The sequence below is a fragment of the Vulpes lagopus genome, chromosome 4 (assembly GCF_018345385.1).
Source record: "Vulpes lagopus strain Blue_001 chromosome 4, ASM1834538v1, whole genome shotgun sequence".
Taxonomy (NCBI): Eukaryota; Metazoa; Chordata; class Mammalia; order Carnivora; family Canidae; genus Vulpes; species Vulpes lagopus.
This window is the reverse complement of record NC_054827.1, coordinates 26,180,099-26,199,764: the sequence shown is the minus strand read 5'-3', so window position 1 is coordinate 26,199,764 and position 19,666 is coordinate 26,180,099. Positions and strand designations below refer to the sequence as shown.

At 33.7% G+C, this 19,666-nt stretch overlaps 1 protein-coding gene across 2 annotated transcripts in view; it reads left to right on the top strand.

The window, feature by feature from the left end:
* Window positions 1-19,450, top strand: part of PURG (purine rich element binding protein G) — a 39,713-nt gene extending 20,263 nt beyond the window's left edge. For both annotated transcript variants that reach the window (XM_041752936.1, XM_041752937.1), the window contains exon 3: window positions 16,857-19,450. In XM_041752936.1, the coding sequence (XP_041608870.1) occupies window positions 16,857-16,871 (15 nt within the window). In that variant the 3' untranslated portion in view covers window positions 16,872-19,450. The remainder of the gene's footprint in view (window positions 1-16,856) is intronic.
* The last annotated feature ends 216 nt before the right edge of the window (window positions 19,451-19,666 follow it).

Genomic DNA, 19,666 nt, shown 5'->3' with positions numbered 1-19,666 from the left:
TTGATTCAAAGCAGCTTTTGGAACCTAATTAAACTGTCATTTTTTCATTCAACACATATTCATCTGATTATCTGCCATATACCAGGCAGTGATTTGGTATATATGAGAAGTGTGTTTGAAGCTATCGATTATAAAATGCCAAATGTTATTTTCCCTTTAACAATTTTTCCTTTAAATATGTAATTATCTACAGTATTTAATTTAATATGATATAGTTATCTACACATGTTATAAAGCTCAAAATATATTTCACTGATGCAAATTTAGAGAACTACAACAATACTATTTTGAATAATAATTCTGTCTTCTCCATTCCAAATCTCTTTTGATGTCCTAGGATGAAAATAATGGTTCTGTTTTATCTCATGTGACTACTGTATTCAAGTGTTAATGATTTCCTAAACTCTCAGTTGGAGATGATTGGGAAGCCCCATGCACGTTCACCATAAAAGAATGCTGTGGTTTCTGTGTGTGCATGAGGGATTGAGTTGCAGAGAGGTTGGAAGGCAAGGAGTGGAGACTTCGTATCATATATTTGTCCTCCCTGCTCTAGGTTTTTGTATTCATCCTCACTTTAATTTTATTTCACTCTATTCACACATAACTATCTTCACAAACTTTTTTTCTCCATATGTCTGGATTTAGAAAAGTCCATCAGTGTTCTCAACTATGAATCTCACTGACATCTTAGCCAAATGAAATGAGCCTGATTCTGTTACTGTGTTAGTAAATCAGACACTGTAATAATTTTCCATAGATCCATTGCAAAGAAGATCCATTAATTGATAAATTCAGTTAGTTACTGATGCAAAAGATTCATTTGTCTTTTTTTTTAACTTTTTTTTTAATTCTTTTTTTTTAATTTTTATTTATTTAAATTTTATTTATTTATGACATTGTATGTCTTGTTTGGAAAAGTATTTATCAAAGAGAGAGAGAGGCAGAGACATAGGCAGAGGGAGAAGCAGGCTCCATGCACCGGGAGCCTGATGTGGGACTCGATCCCGGGTCTCCAGGATCGCGCCCTGAGCCAAAGGCAGGCGCCAAACCGCTGCGCCACCCAGGGATCCCCTGTCTTGAAAGTTTTTCCATAACTGGAATTTCTAAACAAGTGTAAAAAGAATATGGAATTTCAATTATAATAATTTACATATAATTTCAATACTTTTCAAAGTTCCTTCACATATTGTATTTCATTTCATTCTGATAAAAATACTGATTAAGATTAGTTTTGTTCATTATTGCTAACCTTACTAAACAGATGAAGAAACAGGCCCAGGCAGGTTAAGTGATTTTTCAGTAGATCACTTAGCAATCTAATAAAATACCAGGGTTTGTAAGAAACCCACTGCTCATTGCAGCCTTTATAATATGTTATAGAAATTTTAAATGGCAAACTTGAACTCAAAATTTGGTAAAATTAAGTATTAAGTTTTTATAGATAAAAAAATTTTTTAAAAATTGTAATTGACATAACAATATTATATTAATTTCAGATGTACAAGAGAGTGATTCAGTATTTTTATACATACAAAATGATCACTACAATAGGTCTAGTTACCATCTGTCACTATACAAAGTTATTACAATACTATTGACCATATTCCCTATACTGTACATCATATCCCCATAATGTATTATTTTATAACTGTAAGTTTCTATTTCTTAATTCCTTTCACATTTTTCGCCCATCAGCCTGCCCTCCTTACCTCTGGCAACCCCAGTTTGTCTCTGTATCTATGAGTCTGTTTCTGTTTTGTTTTGTTTGTTCATTTGTTTTTTAGATTCCACATATAAATGAAATTGTATGGTATTTGTCTTTTAATGACTTACCTCCCTTACCATAGTAGCCCTCCAGATCCATCCATGTTGTCTCTGTCATTTGTATGTCTTGTTTGGAAAAGTGTTCAGGTTCTCTGCCTGTTTTTTAATCAGATCATTTCTTTTTGTTATTGTTATTATTGGGTTGTATGAGTTCTTTAAATATTCTGGATATCAACTCCTTAACAAACATATCATTTGCAAGTATGCATATCTTTTTATTTTGTTGGTGGTTTTCTTCACTGCAAAAGTTTTTTAGTTTGATGAGTTCAAAGTATTTATCTTTGCTTTTGTCGTCCTTGGCAAAAGAAGATGCATCAGGCAGCCCTGGTGGCTCAGCGGTTTAGCGCTGCCTTCAGCCCAGGGTGTGGTCCTGGAGACCCAGGATGGAGTCCCATGTCAGGCTCCCTGCATGGAGCCTGCATCTCCCTCAGCCTGTGTCTCTGCCTCTCTCTTTCTCTGTGTCTCTCATGAATAAATAGATAAAATTAAAAATAAAAAAGAAGAAGATGCATCTAAAAAATGTTGCTTAGGCTAAAGTCAAAGCAAGTTGCATGTGCTTTCTTCTAGTTTTTCATGATTTCAGGTCTTACATGTAAGTCTGTAATCCATGTTGTAATCCATGTATTTTGTACATGGTGTAAGAAAGCTTAATTCTTTTGTGTGTATCTGTCCAGTTTTCCCAACACCATTTATTGAAGAGACTGTCTTTTCCTCATTGTATTTTCTTTCTCCTTTGTTGTAGGTTAATTGACCATAAAAGCATGGGTTTATTTCTGAGCTCTCTATTCTGTCCCATTGATCTGTGTCTCTGTGCTAGTGCCATACTGTTTTGATTACTGAAGCTTTGTAGTATATCTTGAAATCTGGGATTCTAATACCTCTAGCTTTGTTCTTCTTTCTCAAGATCACTTTGGCTATTCAGTCTTTTGTGGTTCCATATAAATTTCAGAATTACTTGTTATAGGTCTGTGAGTTAAACACATTTTTATAGCCAATTTAAATAATTTTTTAAAATGCATGCTAGGCATTTTCCTATTTTTATCACATCTTTGGGCTCAGTTCTGCACTCAGTCTACTGTGGGTTTTGGCCCTGGCAGAAGACATACCAAATCATTATTTTGGTAATCACTATACACAAACATTTGCCTAGATTCAGCCCTTTTTCCTCTAGTTATTGAGTCTTTGGCCATCTCTATTCTTTAGTCTATTTCCTGAGCTCCCACCTTAGTGAACCTACCAGAACTTAATCCTAATGACTAGGATACACACAACCCTTGCTGTCCTGTCCTCACAGGTCTTGTCATGGCATCTGCATTGCAGTATAGCCTTCAAAAAGTGTTATTTAGAGAATTTAAGAAATAAAAATACTTCATTTTCACAGCCAGTTTGGTTAATAATTAAAAAACAACTAGAGAGGTTTTTTTCCCAAACTCTTTATGAACGAGACATAAATGACCACATAATAAGTTGGAAGCGGATTTTTTCAAAGCCAATTTGAAAGGAATGTTCTAAGTTCATATGAAATTAACTCAATAACCTATATATTTTTCATTTACATCATTACATGGTGATTGTAGTTTTGTTTCGTTGTTGGTATTGTTTGGTGTCCCTGCACTGATTATAATTGTTAACAATGAAGATTCTAGAGCATTGGAAGTATTCTCATTCATACAATATTTAATTGTTCTTTCTAAAGCATGTTCATTCAATATTCAATAGCATTCAATTTCAGTAGGATTAAAACTATTGTAGTTAGATCTGTTGACTAGAAATTCCATTAAATAAGTAACCTTACTCCTTGCATTCCCAGTTAACCATGGCTTTGCAGCATCACTGAGGAGTTAGCAAGCTGAGCTCTAAATTTTACGTGCAGATTGAATATTTCTGTTCCTATGGATCCATGGCCATAAAAGTTTCATATTGGCTCAGCCTGCACAAATTATCACATAGTTACAAATATAAAAAGATCAGTATGGCTAAGATTTTCAAGAGGGAGCTTAGAGGGATCCCTGGGTGGTGCAGCGGTTTGGCGCCTGCCTTTGGCCCAGGGCGCGATCCTGGAGATCCGGGATCGAATCCCACGTCGGGCTCCCGGTGCATGGAGCCTGCTTCTCCCTCTGCCTGTGTCTCTGCCTCTCTCTCTCTCACTGTGTTCCTATCATAAATAAATTTAAAAAATTAAAAAAAAAAAAAAGAGGGAGCTTAGAGACACCAGGGTGGCTCAGTCAGTTAAGCCTCTAACTCCTGATCTCAGCTCAGGTCTTGATCTCAGGGTTGTGAGTTCAAGCCCCACAATGGGCTCCATGCTGGGTATGGAGCCTACTTTAAAAAAAAAAAAAAAAAAAAAGGAAGGGTATTTGGATGACTCAGTCAGTTGAGTGACCAACTGGCTCTTGGCTTTGACTTCAGTCATGATGTCCTGGGCTGTGGGATCGAGCTCCGTGTTGGGCTCTGAACTCAGCATGGGGCCTGCTTGAGATTCCTTCTACCCCTATCCCTACTTGTATGCTCTCAGTCTCTCTCTCTCTCTCTCTCTCTCATAAATAAATCTTTTTTTTTTTTTTTAAGGAGCTTAGTAGAAGTTCCACGTTTGCTTTTTGCTATGAGAGGAATAAAACAACAATAACTTTAAAACATTCCCTCCCCCCTCTTAAGTAATAGCTGTGATTTCAGCTGTATCTTTAGGTTCTGGGTTCCTCTAGAGTTATCAGGCAATCTTAATGGGCTTAGTACAGAATTATAAAGAACACAGACTTTGGTGCCAACCAGTTGTGGGTTCAAGTCCAATTCTGTCACTATTGTGAATTGTGGGTAAATTATATAACTTTATAGGGTTATTATGAAAATTTATTCAATAAGCATTCAGTTTATACTTATTAATTACTCTGTTCTGGGACAATTATCTTGGTCCAGAAGATCTTCTTCAATAAGAAAACAGATAAGATTTCTTCCCCTCACAGAAAGTATAGTCAACCAGGATTCTCTTTAAAAAAATTAAATGTAATAAGATAAACTGTTAGCAAAATTTCTATCACATAAAAAGCACTTAGTAAATACTAATAGCATCATTATTAATTTTTCCCAACCCATAACACGGACAATTCCCCAGAAAGTATAACAAAATTAGGCAAAATTGGAAGGGGAGCCTCCTTTTGCCACAAGAACTCTCATGTACAGCAGTAGCCAGGGAGTTGGGCTAGTTATAATCTCTTGAAGCTGTTGTCAGTCAAATATAAAAGCATACAACTACGTATGCAAAAATTTCTTGGACAGGAAACAGAAAGCACTAAGTATTATTTTTAAAAAATTAAAAATTAGACACTTCATTAAAAATTACACATTCATCAAAACTAATATTTTCTGCTTACCAAAAGACACCATTAAGAAAATGAATATCCACAGACAGGGAAATGTCAAAGCATAATTGTATTGCTGGAGAGAATCAGAACTGCCTTGTTTCCTTTTTAAAAAGACTGGACTCCTGGGTGGCTCAACAGTTTAGCGCCTGCCTTTGGCCCAGGGCGTGATCCTGGAGTCCGGGGATCGAGTTCCACATTGGGCTCCCTTCATGGAGCCTGCTTCTCGCTCTGGCTATCTCTGCCTCTCTGTGTGTCTCTCATGAATAAATAAATTTTTTAAAAAAGACAATTTGCATGATATGGGGATTACATTCAGCTGTTTACTTAGTGACCTGACAACATAAGGTTTTCTTGTCTAAATCTGCAATCAACTTTACATTTTTTTGCCTGAGGAAGTCTTTGGAGTCATGTTAACACCCTTATTTTATAACAGATAGGAAAAATATTAAAGATAGCATGTGGCTTGTTCATAATCATCTAACCAGTCATTTCAGAACTTGACCTAGGATTCAGGAAGTGATCTTTCCACTACTCGATGGGGACTTCTCTATTACTTTGCTTGATAATCAGTGGAAGATAGTAGGTGGGCTTTATTCAGAATATTTGTTTTATTCTGTCAGCTGGAACTGTTTTCACACTTGTTTATTTTAAAGTTGAAAACATTGCAAGATTATGGTTGGGGGTCCTTTTTGACTGAATTATGAAAATTTTTATTCACTCTAGAGAAGCCAACAATGTCCTTTAGTGTTAATTGGGTTGGGTTTTTAAAAAGATTTTATTTATTTATTTGAGATGGAGGAGGGAAGGGGTAGAGGGAGAAGAAGAAGCAGAGTCCTTGCTGAGTGTGGAGCCCAACCCCAGGCTCCATCTCACAACGCTGAGATGGTGACCTGAGCAAAAATCAAGAGTCAGATGTTCAACCCACTGAACAGCATAGGTGCCCCTAATTGAGTTATTTAGTTTTCTTTTTTTTAAGATTTTATTTATTTATATGAGAGAGAGAGAGAGCACCAACAGGGGGAAGAGCAGAGGGAGAGAGAGAAACACACTCCCCACTGAGGAGGGAGCCCAACACAGGCCTTGATCCCAGGACCCCAGGATCATGACCTAAAGGGAAGACAGATACTTTGGTGGCCAACTGAGACACCCAGGCACCCCCCTAATTGAGTTTTGTAAAGGAAAATTTTACAGTAAAAATCTAAGTTATCTTCTTTCAATTTGTTGTGATTTCACAATTGTGTTGATTTATATTTATGTGATTTTTATGTCAACAAAAGCTGTAGCAGCAATAATGACCCATGATTTAGGGGTTTCAGAGCATTGCTTTCTTTTACTAAGTAAATGTCTATACTTTGCCTTTTCAATCATACCAAATTTTTAATGTGCAGTGAGCAGCCTCACTATATGAGGTAAGAAATGGTCATCAAGGGAAAGGAAACCATCCATTCATTTATTCAACAAATACTGAGTTCTTCTCAAAGGCCAGCTATTATTCTAGGGAAATTGGTTGCTTTTTCACTTTTTTTCTGTTTTATCTTAGGTGGAGATCCTGATGAGTAGTAAAATTATTTATTTTAGATGTCCCTGTATGACATGCAGATTTAAGACAACATAAACACTTGTTGGGCTTGAATTGGAATTAAAAAAGAAATAAATTGGATAAATAATTATCCGACTTTTGATTGTAGTTTTAATTTTGCCCATGAATATTTGGTATTACTTGTAGATAAATTCTATTCAAGGTATTACTACTTTCTTCTCAGAACTAATAGAATTTTTTCACTTATTTATTTTTAGAACTGTCAGATGGTGTAATAAGGTTATTTCTGTAGGAAATTGGGAATTCTGTGGTTATTTCAATTCTGATTATAACCTCCTTAAAGTTGGTGAACACGTGGTCCCTTAGGTTTGAAGTGGCAAGGTAATCATAAATTATGCTCCAAACACTGGCATTCAAAATGGTTTTAAAAACTGATATTAAATATATATACTTGACTATGCACCAAAATAGCATAAGTAAAATCTTGTTTCCTTCCCACCTAAATGTTTAGTTCTTCTGTCTCCTTTAGAGATCAGTGGTATACTACTGCTCCACCAGTGTTCACTCATCCTTGGGAAAACAAAAAAAGAGTGAAGGCCATATTGCCATGATCACCTTTAAGCATCATTTGAGCCAAGTGTTTCATTGACTTTTTTATGCCTTTATAAATTAGTATTTTCACAATGATAAATTGAACTTAAAAACCCTTTTCTGTCCTGGGTATTTTTTAAATGTAAGAAGTCTTATATCCTTTCTTAGAGCTGTTACATATAGTGTGGTCCATAAAAGAATTTTCTCCAGCAATAAAAAAAACCTGTTTAGTTCAGTGCGCTGATATAAAATCCATGTTCTCTGTAGAATATTAGTCATGGATCCCATTCTAGAATATGTTGCTCTTTATGGGACAGTGTGAAGGCAGAAGGTGTTTCATTTTTGTGTTTTGTTTTTTAAAGATTATTTATTCATGAGAGTCACACAGAGAAGCAAAGACATAGGCAGAGGGAGAAGCAGGCTCCCCCAGGGAGCCCAATGTGGGACTCGATCCCAGAACCCTGGGTGATGCCTTGAGCCAAAGGCAGACCCTCAACCACTGACCTACCCAGGTGCTCTTGAAGGCAGAAGTTTTGAAATGAAAAGAAAAATGACACCCAACTCTAATGCTTTAGCAAGAATATTGTGTTTAGTGGCAATGCTTTTTCACATTTTATATTAAGGTATAATTTACATACAGTAAAATGCTCCAATCTTAATATATCATTCAGTCAGTTTTGGTGGATGTCAAGATAGAGAACATTTTTCTCACTCCAGAAAATTTCTGTGCATCCTCTTCCAGTCAACACCCCGCTTTTTCCCCAGTCCTGGCTTCCAAAAGCAATCACTGATCTGATTTCTATGACTATCAGTTAGTCATCTATTGTGGAATTGGACATAAATGAACATGTATTTTTGGCATTTGGCTTCTTTCACTCAACCTAATATTTTTGAGATTATCCATGTTGATGAGTTCATAATAGTTTCTTTCTATTGCAGATAATACTTTTAAAAAAAACAGGCAAGAAATCATTAGATCTTCACTGAGTGTTATTATTGACATATGAGTGTTATTAAAGTCAGGGCAGTGGAACTACAGTAAGGATGAAGGAGACAAAAAATCCTCTAATATTAATATTAAATGACAGTACTCCTAACATTCTCATGATTCTCCCACCTTAATTATTGCTGTATGCATCAAGAAGTACTGTTCTAGGAAACTCTATTAACAACAAAGCTGGAACTGTATTGGTTCCTTCCCTTTGTATTTCCTCTTTGACCTCAGAAAGCAAATATGAAAAATAATTTCAGGTGAGGAGATACTTCTTATGATATGACCATAATGAATACGTGCTAGAATGAATATTTTCGTTGTTCATCAATATGGTGATGGTGTGGTAGCTTTTATGCTCTGTTAAAATTGTATAACATAGACCTTATGAGCTCAGTTTTATTTTTTTTTATGAGCTCAGTTTTATTATTACAAACTCACTTTCATCCATAATTTATACAAACAAGAGTAGATACAATAAAACCAACATCCAGATTGCATTTTTTGTTTGTTTGGTGTTTGTTTGTTTGTTTATTTGTTTGTTTTTGAAAGTTCTCATTCAATTTATCTTAAAATTGCCATTTTAAGCAAATTCATTGGCATTTGGGAGCAGAAATAAATTTAAGTGAAAATTCCACTGTGACCTTAGGGACTCAAGTTACCAACAGATCTAAAGGGTGAATTGTTACTGCCTGCTGTTGTCTTTTTCTTTTTCTTTTTTAAGATTTTATTTATTTATTCATGAGACACAGAGAGAGAGAGAGACAGAGACATAGGCAGAGGGAGAAGCAGCCTCCCTGCGGGAATCCTGATGCAGGACTCGATCCCAGGACCCTGGGATCATGCCCTGAGCCAAAGGCAGACGCTTAACCACTGAATCACCCAAGTGTACCGGCTGTTGAAAAGGAGTCTGAATTTTAACATAACTACATAAAACTGAAGACTGAGCTGGCCCTCTGCTAGTCCATCCCAATACATACTATCTCCATCTTTAAGATTCTTAAATAAGAAGCTGCAGAACCACAAAGAGATCCCAGGACATTAACTCACACACCCAAAAGCACACACAGCAAGCACTTTCCTAACTTGATGGAATGTTAGCATGTCATTTTCAGTGCTTATACAACTATTCAGCAAGGAGATAAATAACCATATAAAATCCATGTTCCATATAAAATGGAACCATTTATATGGTTATGGAACCATAACCATATAAAATCCATATCAGTCCTGTGAAAAAAGGCACTTGAATAAGTTTTGCCAGATTATTGAGAAAGTATTAATAAAGTTTCAGATTACCCCATTCTGTGAATCCCTCTCAATCACTGATTTTCTCATTTCTTTCTACGTTCTGTTAAATACACCTTCCTTCTCCCCTCTCATACTTATTTTTCTCTTCTAAATTATTTTACCACATTCATATTTCATTCTGATAATTCCAAAAAATGTTGAAATGATACTTCCCTTTAACACAAGCTGCTTTAGTGTAGAATTTGGCTTACATCTACTCATAAGTCATAGTTCACATAAAAAAAAAAGGCAGTTACATCTGAATCTTCAAGAAAATCTCATTAGTATAATTTAACCTATATGGAGGACTTGCAGTGCTATCATACCATGCCTCAAGAATCTATGTTCCAACTGTAAAGATGATTAACTACTTTTGAGCAGTATGCATGAATTCTCTCAGCAGTTCATCGTCATTTTAGTTGTAGTAATTAATTTTAATTAACTGCCAATAATGTTTGTTGCCCTGTGGAAAAATGAGAATATGGCCCTTCTTCCCATTTGAGTATGAGTAATGATATCAATTTAATGTTAGAAGGGTAAAGAGGTCTTCAGTTGTGAAATAAAGAATTATAAACCTGATTTCCCAAGGAGTACACTCTGCTTGAAGGGTTTTGAGAAGCCCTAGCTTAGCAGAAATTAAAGCTGATAGTAAATCATCTTTCCTCCTCCCACATATTTAGGGTTCTGGCTAATAAAAATTAGATTTTTCTCAAGAAACTCTTAAGAAAGTCTCAAGTACACAGTCTAACCTTATACCTAAAGGAGCTGGAAAAAGAACAGCAAATAAACCTTAAATCCAGCAGGAGAGGAGCAATAATAAAGATTAGAGCAGAAATCAATGATACAGAAATCAAAAAAAGAAAAAACAGTAGAACCGATCAGCAAAACTAGGAGCGGGTACTTTGAAAGAATTAATAAGATCTGGGGATCCCTGGGTGGCTCAGCGGTTTAGTGCCTGCCTTCAGCCCAGGACATGATCCTGGAGTCCTGGGATTGAGTCCCACATCAGGCTCCCTGCATGGAACCTGCTTCTCCCTCTGTCTGTGTCTCTGCCTCTTTCTCTCTCTCTCTCTCTCTCTCTCTCTCTCTCTCATGAATAAATAAATAAAATCTTTTTTTAAAAAAAGAATAAGATCAATAAACCCATAGCCTGGCTTATCAAAAAGAAACGAGAAATAAAAATCAGACTTGGCTTCCTAATTTTGGAATTAGTATTTTTTGTTGTTGCTTCTCAGTCAAAATGTTCAAATTCATAGTCATGTTTTTATAAACACATGAAGTAATTTAGAGATTCAAACTTAATATCATAGCCTTTTATTTTCCACTGCTGTGATTTAAAAACAATAACTCTAATTTTTATAAGAAATAATCTTACCTCCTCTCTTTGAAGTTGAAAATTGGATCATGATTGTACTTAAGACTTCTTTAGGGGATATGTTCATGTAAAGTAGCAGGAGTAGGAGAAAACTCATTCCTAATTTTGCTGATAATATGAATTATTGTCAGCAAAGTAATATCTACACCACATTAACATAATTCAAGTATGTTTATTGAGATTTAAAAGGTTTTACATTATCGTTGCAAAAAACGGAGTAATGGTGGTTTTTTAAAAAAACTTAATATTCACAGTTGTTTAGGAGTTCAAAAACATCAAACTTTTCAAGTTTCACTATCCCTTTTTTAAAAAAATAGAATATCCTTTGAATACAGTGTAGATTCTCATTTTATCAGAAGAGGAACCAGTCAGCACAACATAGAATTTTGGAGCTGGAAAAGACTTTCAATATCATCTAGCTTAAACTTGACATTAACCTAGTTCACTAAAATCACTACCTTCTCAAGGATCTTAGCTTTCCTGCACTAATTTCCAGAAAATTAAAGGACCTCTAGTCCCCAATTCCTTTTGCTGTACATGTTTGTCTTTTCCGTCCTTTCTGATATTCTCTGTATTCATACTAATGGTTACAGCTGTGAGGATTTTCTTGATTCTTTATGCCTGAATTAGCTTAAGAATAATCTATTGTGTGCAGAAACATAACTTTTTAATTTAAATGCTTGGCCAAAGGAAAGGTGAATAACGCACAGTTTTAGGAGGAGTTGTAGTAATAATTGAGTCACTGGTACTCTAGAGGACACATATCAAATGGTTTTTGCCATCCAGACTTAAGAGTGAGTAATACAACCCTACTATGTAAGAAGAGTAATACCACTTATGTTATTGGAGAAGCAAGAGTGGGTAAGCACAGCTTTTCACTTGGAAGTTGAGGGTGAGGGGCAGTATGTTAAGATTTTTGTTTTATTTTCTCAATCCTATTTCTCATTCATTAAATCAGCAGATATTTGTTTAGAATACAGTGTGAGCTAAACATTCTGATAGGTCTGGGTATACAGCAGACAAGATCCAGTCTTTGGCCTCAAGGAGCATGTGGTGTACATACATAGCAGAGGGCAATGCTGGATAAAACTGCCTACAGAACAGAGAAGATATATAGGATCCCTGAAAACTATTCTAATAGTCCCACCACACAAGCCATTTACTAACTTTGCCCACCCCATAGAATGAGAAATAACTATTACAATTAGTTGTGTGGCATTTTGGAAATGAAAAGTGCTATAAAAGAGCTAAATAATAGAAAACAAGGTTAAATTACATGGTAGAAATGGTTCTTATAGATATGTCCAGTATTTATGTCATCACTATAGGATTGCTAAAAGGAAGGAAAAGCTAACTTAGGTAAGTGCGATTGGCTAGGTTTTGCAAAGATGAGAAAATATCTGTGTGTATCGGCAAGAGAGATTATGCAATCTTATATTACTTTGAGTAATACAGGAACTAAATATAGTTGGAATATCACATCTAGTATCGAGTTTCCACATGCCTACAGCTTCTATTAAGGATCTTCTGCATTTCAGTGTTTATTTGAAGTATTTCTTGAACAGTTTTTAAGCACTGCCACTACCCAAGACTTATCCACCAACAATCAATTATATTTTCATATTCGGAAACTATAAGAAGATTCGCTAAATTACACAGAATGAATATTTAACCTTTCTGTGACTAATCTATCAGTATATTGGGTTTAGCGGAGTTGTTATCAGTGATTTATCATGCCCGATTCTTTCTGATCTTACTTATGTTTTTAAAGTTTGTTAATTCTCTCAGAGGACTAGGATACCAATTTACATCCCATTCTACATCCTCGGAAGATGAAGAATTTATCGAATTGGGCATTTCTTTCACATGCTTTTATATGGTCACGTTCTTATACTGAAGATTGAAATTTTCAAACTGTAGGGAAAGGAAGGGGTTCTTTTTTGATACTCATTCAATGTTCTTTGACTATGAACTAACCTTAATTTTATTATTTGCATTTTTATGTTTTTGCCAGAATTTTCACTTGCATTAAATGAGGCACTACACCACAACGTTTAGCCTGTGGCATAACAGAAAGCAGGTGGCCTGTCATTGAGAATCATGATCTTACATTCTGTTTTTTCCTGAACAATATAATTTTTTGGTCTCAGTTTATAATGACATATCTCTGTAGTTTAACTTCACATTCAAACAATAAAAATATTAAAAATTTAACCTCATGCATGCCACTTACTTTTTAAGAAATATATTCCTATAATTATTATCTGGTGGAGAGATCTTATTTTTTACTGTCTTGCCCTGATTTAACAAATTTAATGGTATGAAGAATTTCCATACAGTTGTTTATTATTTTATTTGTTCCATATATTAGTGCTTTGGTCTCTAATGTCCTTTTGTCTTTATTGTATTATCTCTATACATTTCCACTTAGAATAAAGAGATAGAAGCATGAAAATTAATAATCCATGCCTCAGACTTTTTTGCCATGCTTAATAAGAATGAGCAATTAAGGCTAGTAACCTCAGTGCTTAATACTGTTTTCAAAACTCAGTTATTCCATATATTGTCACTTCAGTGATTAAAGAGTAAGTATAACATGTAATCAGATTAAAACAGGATAACTAAACCAGTATTTAAAAAAAAAAAAAAGCTATGATGTTCAGTGCATTGCATGGCAGAGTAGTACTAAAATTTGCCTAAATAAATTCTCATGATGTTTTCGGATATTATGGGAATGCTTTGGCTACCCTTCAGTTTGAATCCTCATAATGACAAAGGTTCTAACAGTTATTTTTTAAAACCACACTATAACTGTTTTTAGAAAGTTATAACTCATCCTCCTGGTTATATTTGTGATAAGTTTGTGAAACTGTACCATACTACTATGAAAAAGGTAAAACTTTATGTGTACTTAGATTTTGAAAAGTAGCATCATATACATTTAAAAAGATTTTTTGGTAACTTGTGGCACTTTGGTAAAGGAATGTGCAATTATAAAGGTTTATGCCATTTTATTATTTTTTTTTAAATGCCAAGAATTACTCTTACTAAGCTTTAGATTGAAAACCAAACCCAATTTTAAGACTGGCACTTTTTCCTACCACTAGTTCCTGTTTCTATAATTATATGGAACCTTTCATTTAAACCATTCTTTGCAATGAGTTTTAAGTTTCCTCCTCCATCCTAACTTCAAAGGCCCTTAATTTAAGGAACATTTTAAATTAATCCAGTGATAGTTAGATAAGCACGTTAGGTATCATGGACATTTAATCTGATGCCTGACCTTAGTAATCTTCTGATAAAAATAGCTAAACTCCTGAAAACGAATACTGGAACATTTTAATTAGTTTTTATTGGTTATAACCAGTTTAATAAGTTGATGTCCATATAGTCATAATTTATCTTAAAATCTGGGACTGCCAACATAACCAACTACACAGCATTACTTAAAATACCCTCATATATTCCAAAGAGAAATGACAAGAAGAAATAAAATTCTGTATGATTATGGCTATTGTATACACTTCTGGTAGGTTTCCATTATTTTACTGGGATACACCCATGGGTGGTAGAAGCAAACTGAAAACAAATATAAATGCTTTAACATTGGATGTTGGCATCAGTACAGATTATGCATAAGCTATTGCAATAAAAAAATACTCATTGTGCCTGTATTTGAAGAATTTATCTTAGATTTTCTCTGGCCTTTTTCACTTAAGGCTGTACAATCATTTAAACATAGAGACAACAGAATATATGAATGAATGAATGAATGAAATGATGGCCCTGTTTGCCATGAAATAATATTCTGTTGAATTTTTTGAGAGGCATTGGCTGTTGTATATTATGACATAAACTAGATTGTTCACAAGCTGCATGTGAGTCTTATGTACAAATCACAGCATTAGGAAATTATACATCTTTCTTTTTCCTCATAAATTGAATTCAGAATTTACAATTCAAATTTATAATTTTAAGCTGCTGATTATTCCAAGTACCTAATGTGGATTAAAAGATTAAATGAAACAAGACCTATGAAAGATGCTAATTAGTAGCATAACCCTATATACTATCACATTTATGATAATGTTAAGTTTCTTATAAAGCCTTAAAATATTTTAGTGAAAAATTAATTACCTAGAAATGAAGGCACTTTATTACCTTGAACTAGCTATTTGTCTGTATAGAATTTGTCTAAAATCCCATAAAATATTCTTTATCCTTTTATAAATTTATCCTATTTATGTGTTTTTCTAAAGCTTCTTATAATATAATAGAATAATTCAAACTATTTTAACTTAATAGAAAATTGTGTTACATGATAGAACCAATGAACAATTCAGAAATAAAACTCTAGAGTAACAAAAGTGTGTGTTATAACAGCAAACCAATAGTCTAAGTTAGTCTATAATTATTTGAGGTTAAAGTGTAAAATTTGAAGACTTTTTCATTGAACAATTTTTAGACAGCCTTTATTTTTTAAATTTTATTTTTAATTGGTACTACCTTGTGTTGAAATGTTGTTCAAATACAAGGGCAATCGAAAGTGTTAGGCCAGCCTGTCATAACTCAGTTTTCTTTAGTTGAGTCTTTTTTACCGTAACTCTAAAACATTAAGAAGTCAGTTTTGTTTCTTCTATGTTCAAGTCAGCCCGGCCTGGTAAATTATCAAATTTAAATCAGTAATGTGGATGTGCTGCTGTGTATAGCTGTGCCCTCTTCAGAAAATCAATAGTTGATTTATACAAGAGATTTGATTCAGAAAAAAAAGGCATAGGATAACTTTTTTTCAAAAGTTAAATTTTTTCTGAAGTTCAACATTACATCTTTCTGACATTTATAAAACATAAAGTAACTTTTATCCAAGAATATTTTTTAACAGAAGAATATTTCACAGCAGACAAACTTTGTTTTCTTTTTTATTTGGGGGCAGTTCACTTAAGAAGAAAATATTGGTCTATAATTTCACTAATCTTTAATTCTTTCTCTGTGGTGGCCATTTTTCTATCACTAGTTTTAAATGTTTTACCAAATGTAAGTGCTGCTTCATAGACGCAGTTAACATTACATAGTACCGACAGGAGTCAAGTTTATTAGCAGTTTACTCTTATCAACGAGAAACTAAAAAAAAATTCCATGTCAGTTCTTTGGTTTGTATCTTGCTATCTTTTTTAAATAAGATATATTAACCCAAAGGTGTGTTAATGTCATGGCATGAACAATCTTAAATGTAGATCTATTGAGTATTTTGTGATCCTGAGTAACAGACTTTTCTCAAATCTCTGTGATGCTAAATATTTTCCTTAGGAGGTTTTGTTTAATGTTAGATTGTTGTTCTGAAAGATGTTGGTCCTAGTGGGATTTTTTTTAAAACTGGGAAAACAAATAAGCGCATGTATTACAAGTATAGAAATGGTGAATTGTAAACTTACCGTATAATAATGATTCTATTTTCAAAAATGTTTTGCTGTTAAATATATACAACATAAAATTGCTGCCATACTGTAATTGAGTACTTTTTCTTAAATGACCCTGTTATCACTATTCCAGAATTAGAAGTTGGGCAGATACATGATTGATTCATGTGTCTGCATAGATGCTTCAAGGTATATTCTTCTCTTGGTGAGTAAAAATATATTTTCCTTGGCATCAATGCATTGAGATCTGAATATACCTGTATCTATCCATTCTTATTGCACATTTCTTATACAGTATCTTCTAACATGCCAAAATTGGTCTACACACAACTTAAAATTGAGGGTTTGTTACATGCTTTCTAACAGAAAGGTTTTCAATGATATTCATTATGGGTTTGTACTGTGAAAATAGTGAAACTCCCTTTAAAATTGCATATATGCTAAATTTAAATTAATATTTTTTCTTTAGCTCAAATTGCCCTAAATCCAGAGAGACTATCAACCCTTTTCACTGTTGTCAAATCCAGCATAAGGAACAGCCCTAGGACACTCCAAACACAGTTGAGGAATAAGGAATAAGTCTCTTATGTTACACTTCAGAATAAAGGCATTGTGTGAAAGAAATGAACCGAAGTTCATCGTGAATGCAAGGCTTCTGTACTTGACATTCCTCCACCGAAGGGAAGACAAGTGTCAACAGCATTGGCATCATTTTCAAACTGATCTTAAGTGGAGTATCTTCCACCACACTGGAGTACTTCTTGACTCTTACCGGGTTTGGGGTTTTGTTTTTGGTTTTTTTGTTGTTGTTTTTTTTTTTATTTTGTTTTGTTTTAATTCGCATCAAGCCTTTGCGTTTTCAAAAAACCATTTGTCAGCACTGAGATAGAGAGACATAGATTTGAAAATACTTTCTTAAGAGATCATGTAACTATATAACTCAATTTAAAAAGAGGAGGAGGGATAGTTTCAACCCACTGCCTCTCACAAGAAACATGTTTTTAAATCTGTAACTGTTTTAGTGTTAACAGGGTACAAAGTGTTTTTTTGTCCTGTATTGTACTAAAGGTTCTCATTGATTGGTGATTGTATTGTACTGTATGAAAACAAATCATTAATTGCCTTGTATTGTTTATAATAGGCCATACCACGTACTACTTCAGTTTTTATGTTCCAAGTTTTCCAGTGATGCATGTTAACAGTTAGGTCCGAAAATTCTGTGGTGCTAATTATTCCATATCCAATGGTGCTTTTGTGGATGCTAACTGCACACATGCTGAACAAAGCTTGAAGTTTCAAACTTTTCCTCCCTTCCTCTGTTTATATAAAGTAAAATGAAATAACTTGAATTTGTCTCAAAGTATCACTGACAATCTAATAAACTGGTTTATATGTGTGATTAATTTGGATTCTTAATTATTTTTCAGAAAGCAGATTAGCTCTACTGGGCCCTCTTATCAAACAAAAGTTGATTTTTACCATGTGTTTATTTTGTTATTTCATTGGTGCCCCCAAATTTGTGGTATCTTTGGGAATTTAAATCCATTTGGCCTAGCTTCTATAATCAAGTTTATGTTGAATCTACAAAAACTGGCTAGACCTACTAGACAGGGAAATGAGTATGTTGAGAAAACCAAACATCTGCCATTACAGTGCCTTTGTCTATTTCAGTATTTTATTAATAACATTTTATTATCTACTTGAACCATGAGATGACATTTGCATGGAAACAAGTATGCCTTCAGAACCTTTGTTACTTGCTCAGATGACATTAAAAACACCATTCCTATATGCTGATGTTTAAAGTCAAAGTTCCCACTTCACCTGTATGAAAACATGGACAAAAAATAAAATTGGAACTTTCCAGGACAAACTGATACCATATACACCAGAAAGACATACTAGATAAATCATGCATGGTCTTATTGAATTTTTAATTTTAACATTCACTGTAAGATTTACAGCATTAGGACAAGTGAAGCTGCTATCCTCATGAGGGCAGAGGTCTCTTTGTCCCAAGCTAAAGTCAATATTAAGGCAAATTTGCAAATTTGCATTCTGCAAATTTGCATTCTGATCTTGGTATTTTGCATCACCCATGGTAACCTTAAATTTAAAAAGAAAAGATCAAAATAAATCTATTAAAGTAATAATCACTGATCTCAAATAGAAGATGAGCAAACCTGTCCATCTAATCTAGTGGGCCCAGTGACTAAAATGACATTCCCATGTTGCTGTGGTTATTTATTTTATAAAAAGCGTAGGTGCAGTAACTTTGCCTCAAATGGTTATTGAATCATGTCTAACTTCTAATATTAGAAAATAAAGTTTACAGAAGAGAGCCAATATGACTGGGCTTGCATCTCCGTGAACAAATGCAATATTTACTAGATCACAACCTCTCCAAGGATATTTCTACTGTATATTTTTGTAACTTCCTTTACAGCATTCCATTTTATGAAAACTGGCAAATAATAAATGTGCTACAAAATAATTTCAGGTCTTCTCTAATCAAAAAGAGAGAAAGTAGGTAGGTCTATGAATGTTTTAGAGTATCTTTACTTCTGCGGTAACATTTTGCCTGTTAATGGAAAGAAAAATCAATTCTAATTTTATAAAAGGATAAGAGAATAAATTGTTTTTGGAAAAATATCTTTTTAATCTACATGAAAAAATTTCTAATTTTTATCCCTACAGCCACCAATTTTATGTATTATTGTTCACCATAATGTTTGTCCCACCTAAAAAATTATTCTCACAAAATTTATCAGATCTTCTGTATGAAATTATTTTAAAAACTCAGCCTTAAATAAAATGAGTATGCTTTGTAATTTTGATTCATTTATGAAAACAATGTAGTCTCTCCCTCTTTATGTTTATTATTTAAGCTTTTAAAAGTTACATAAAATTATGTTTGTCTTTACTTTTATCAGTATTATTTTGGTAAGTTCTGTTTTCTGTTCCTAAAATAATAATTTCCCTTGAAGATCTTAAGCTTAAGCTGTCATCTGTAAATATGTGAATGAAAGCACTTTCAATAAAGATCCAGATATTCTCCACTGAGAGACATCTTTTGAAATAAATTTCATATACCTTAAAAGCCTAACTTTATTCATCTCAGGGAACTAATTTTTCTCATCAAGAATTACTTTGAGTTTGAAAATGACCAATAATAATAACCTTGCCCTTATTTTAAAAAAAAAAAGGCAATCTATAACCTATATCATTTCAGACTTGTCTTCTTCATGCATTTTTTAAAAATTTTTATTTATGATAGAG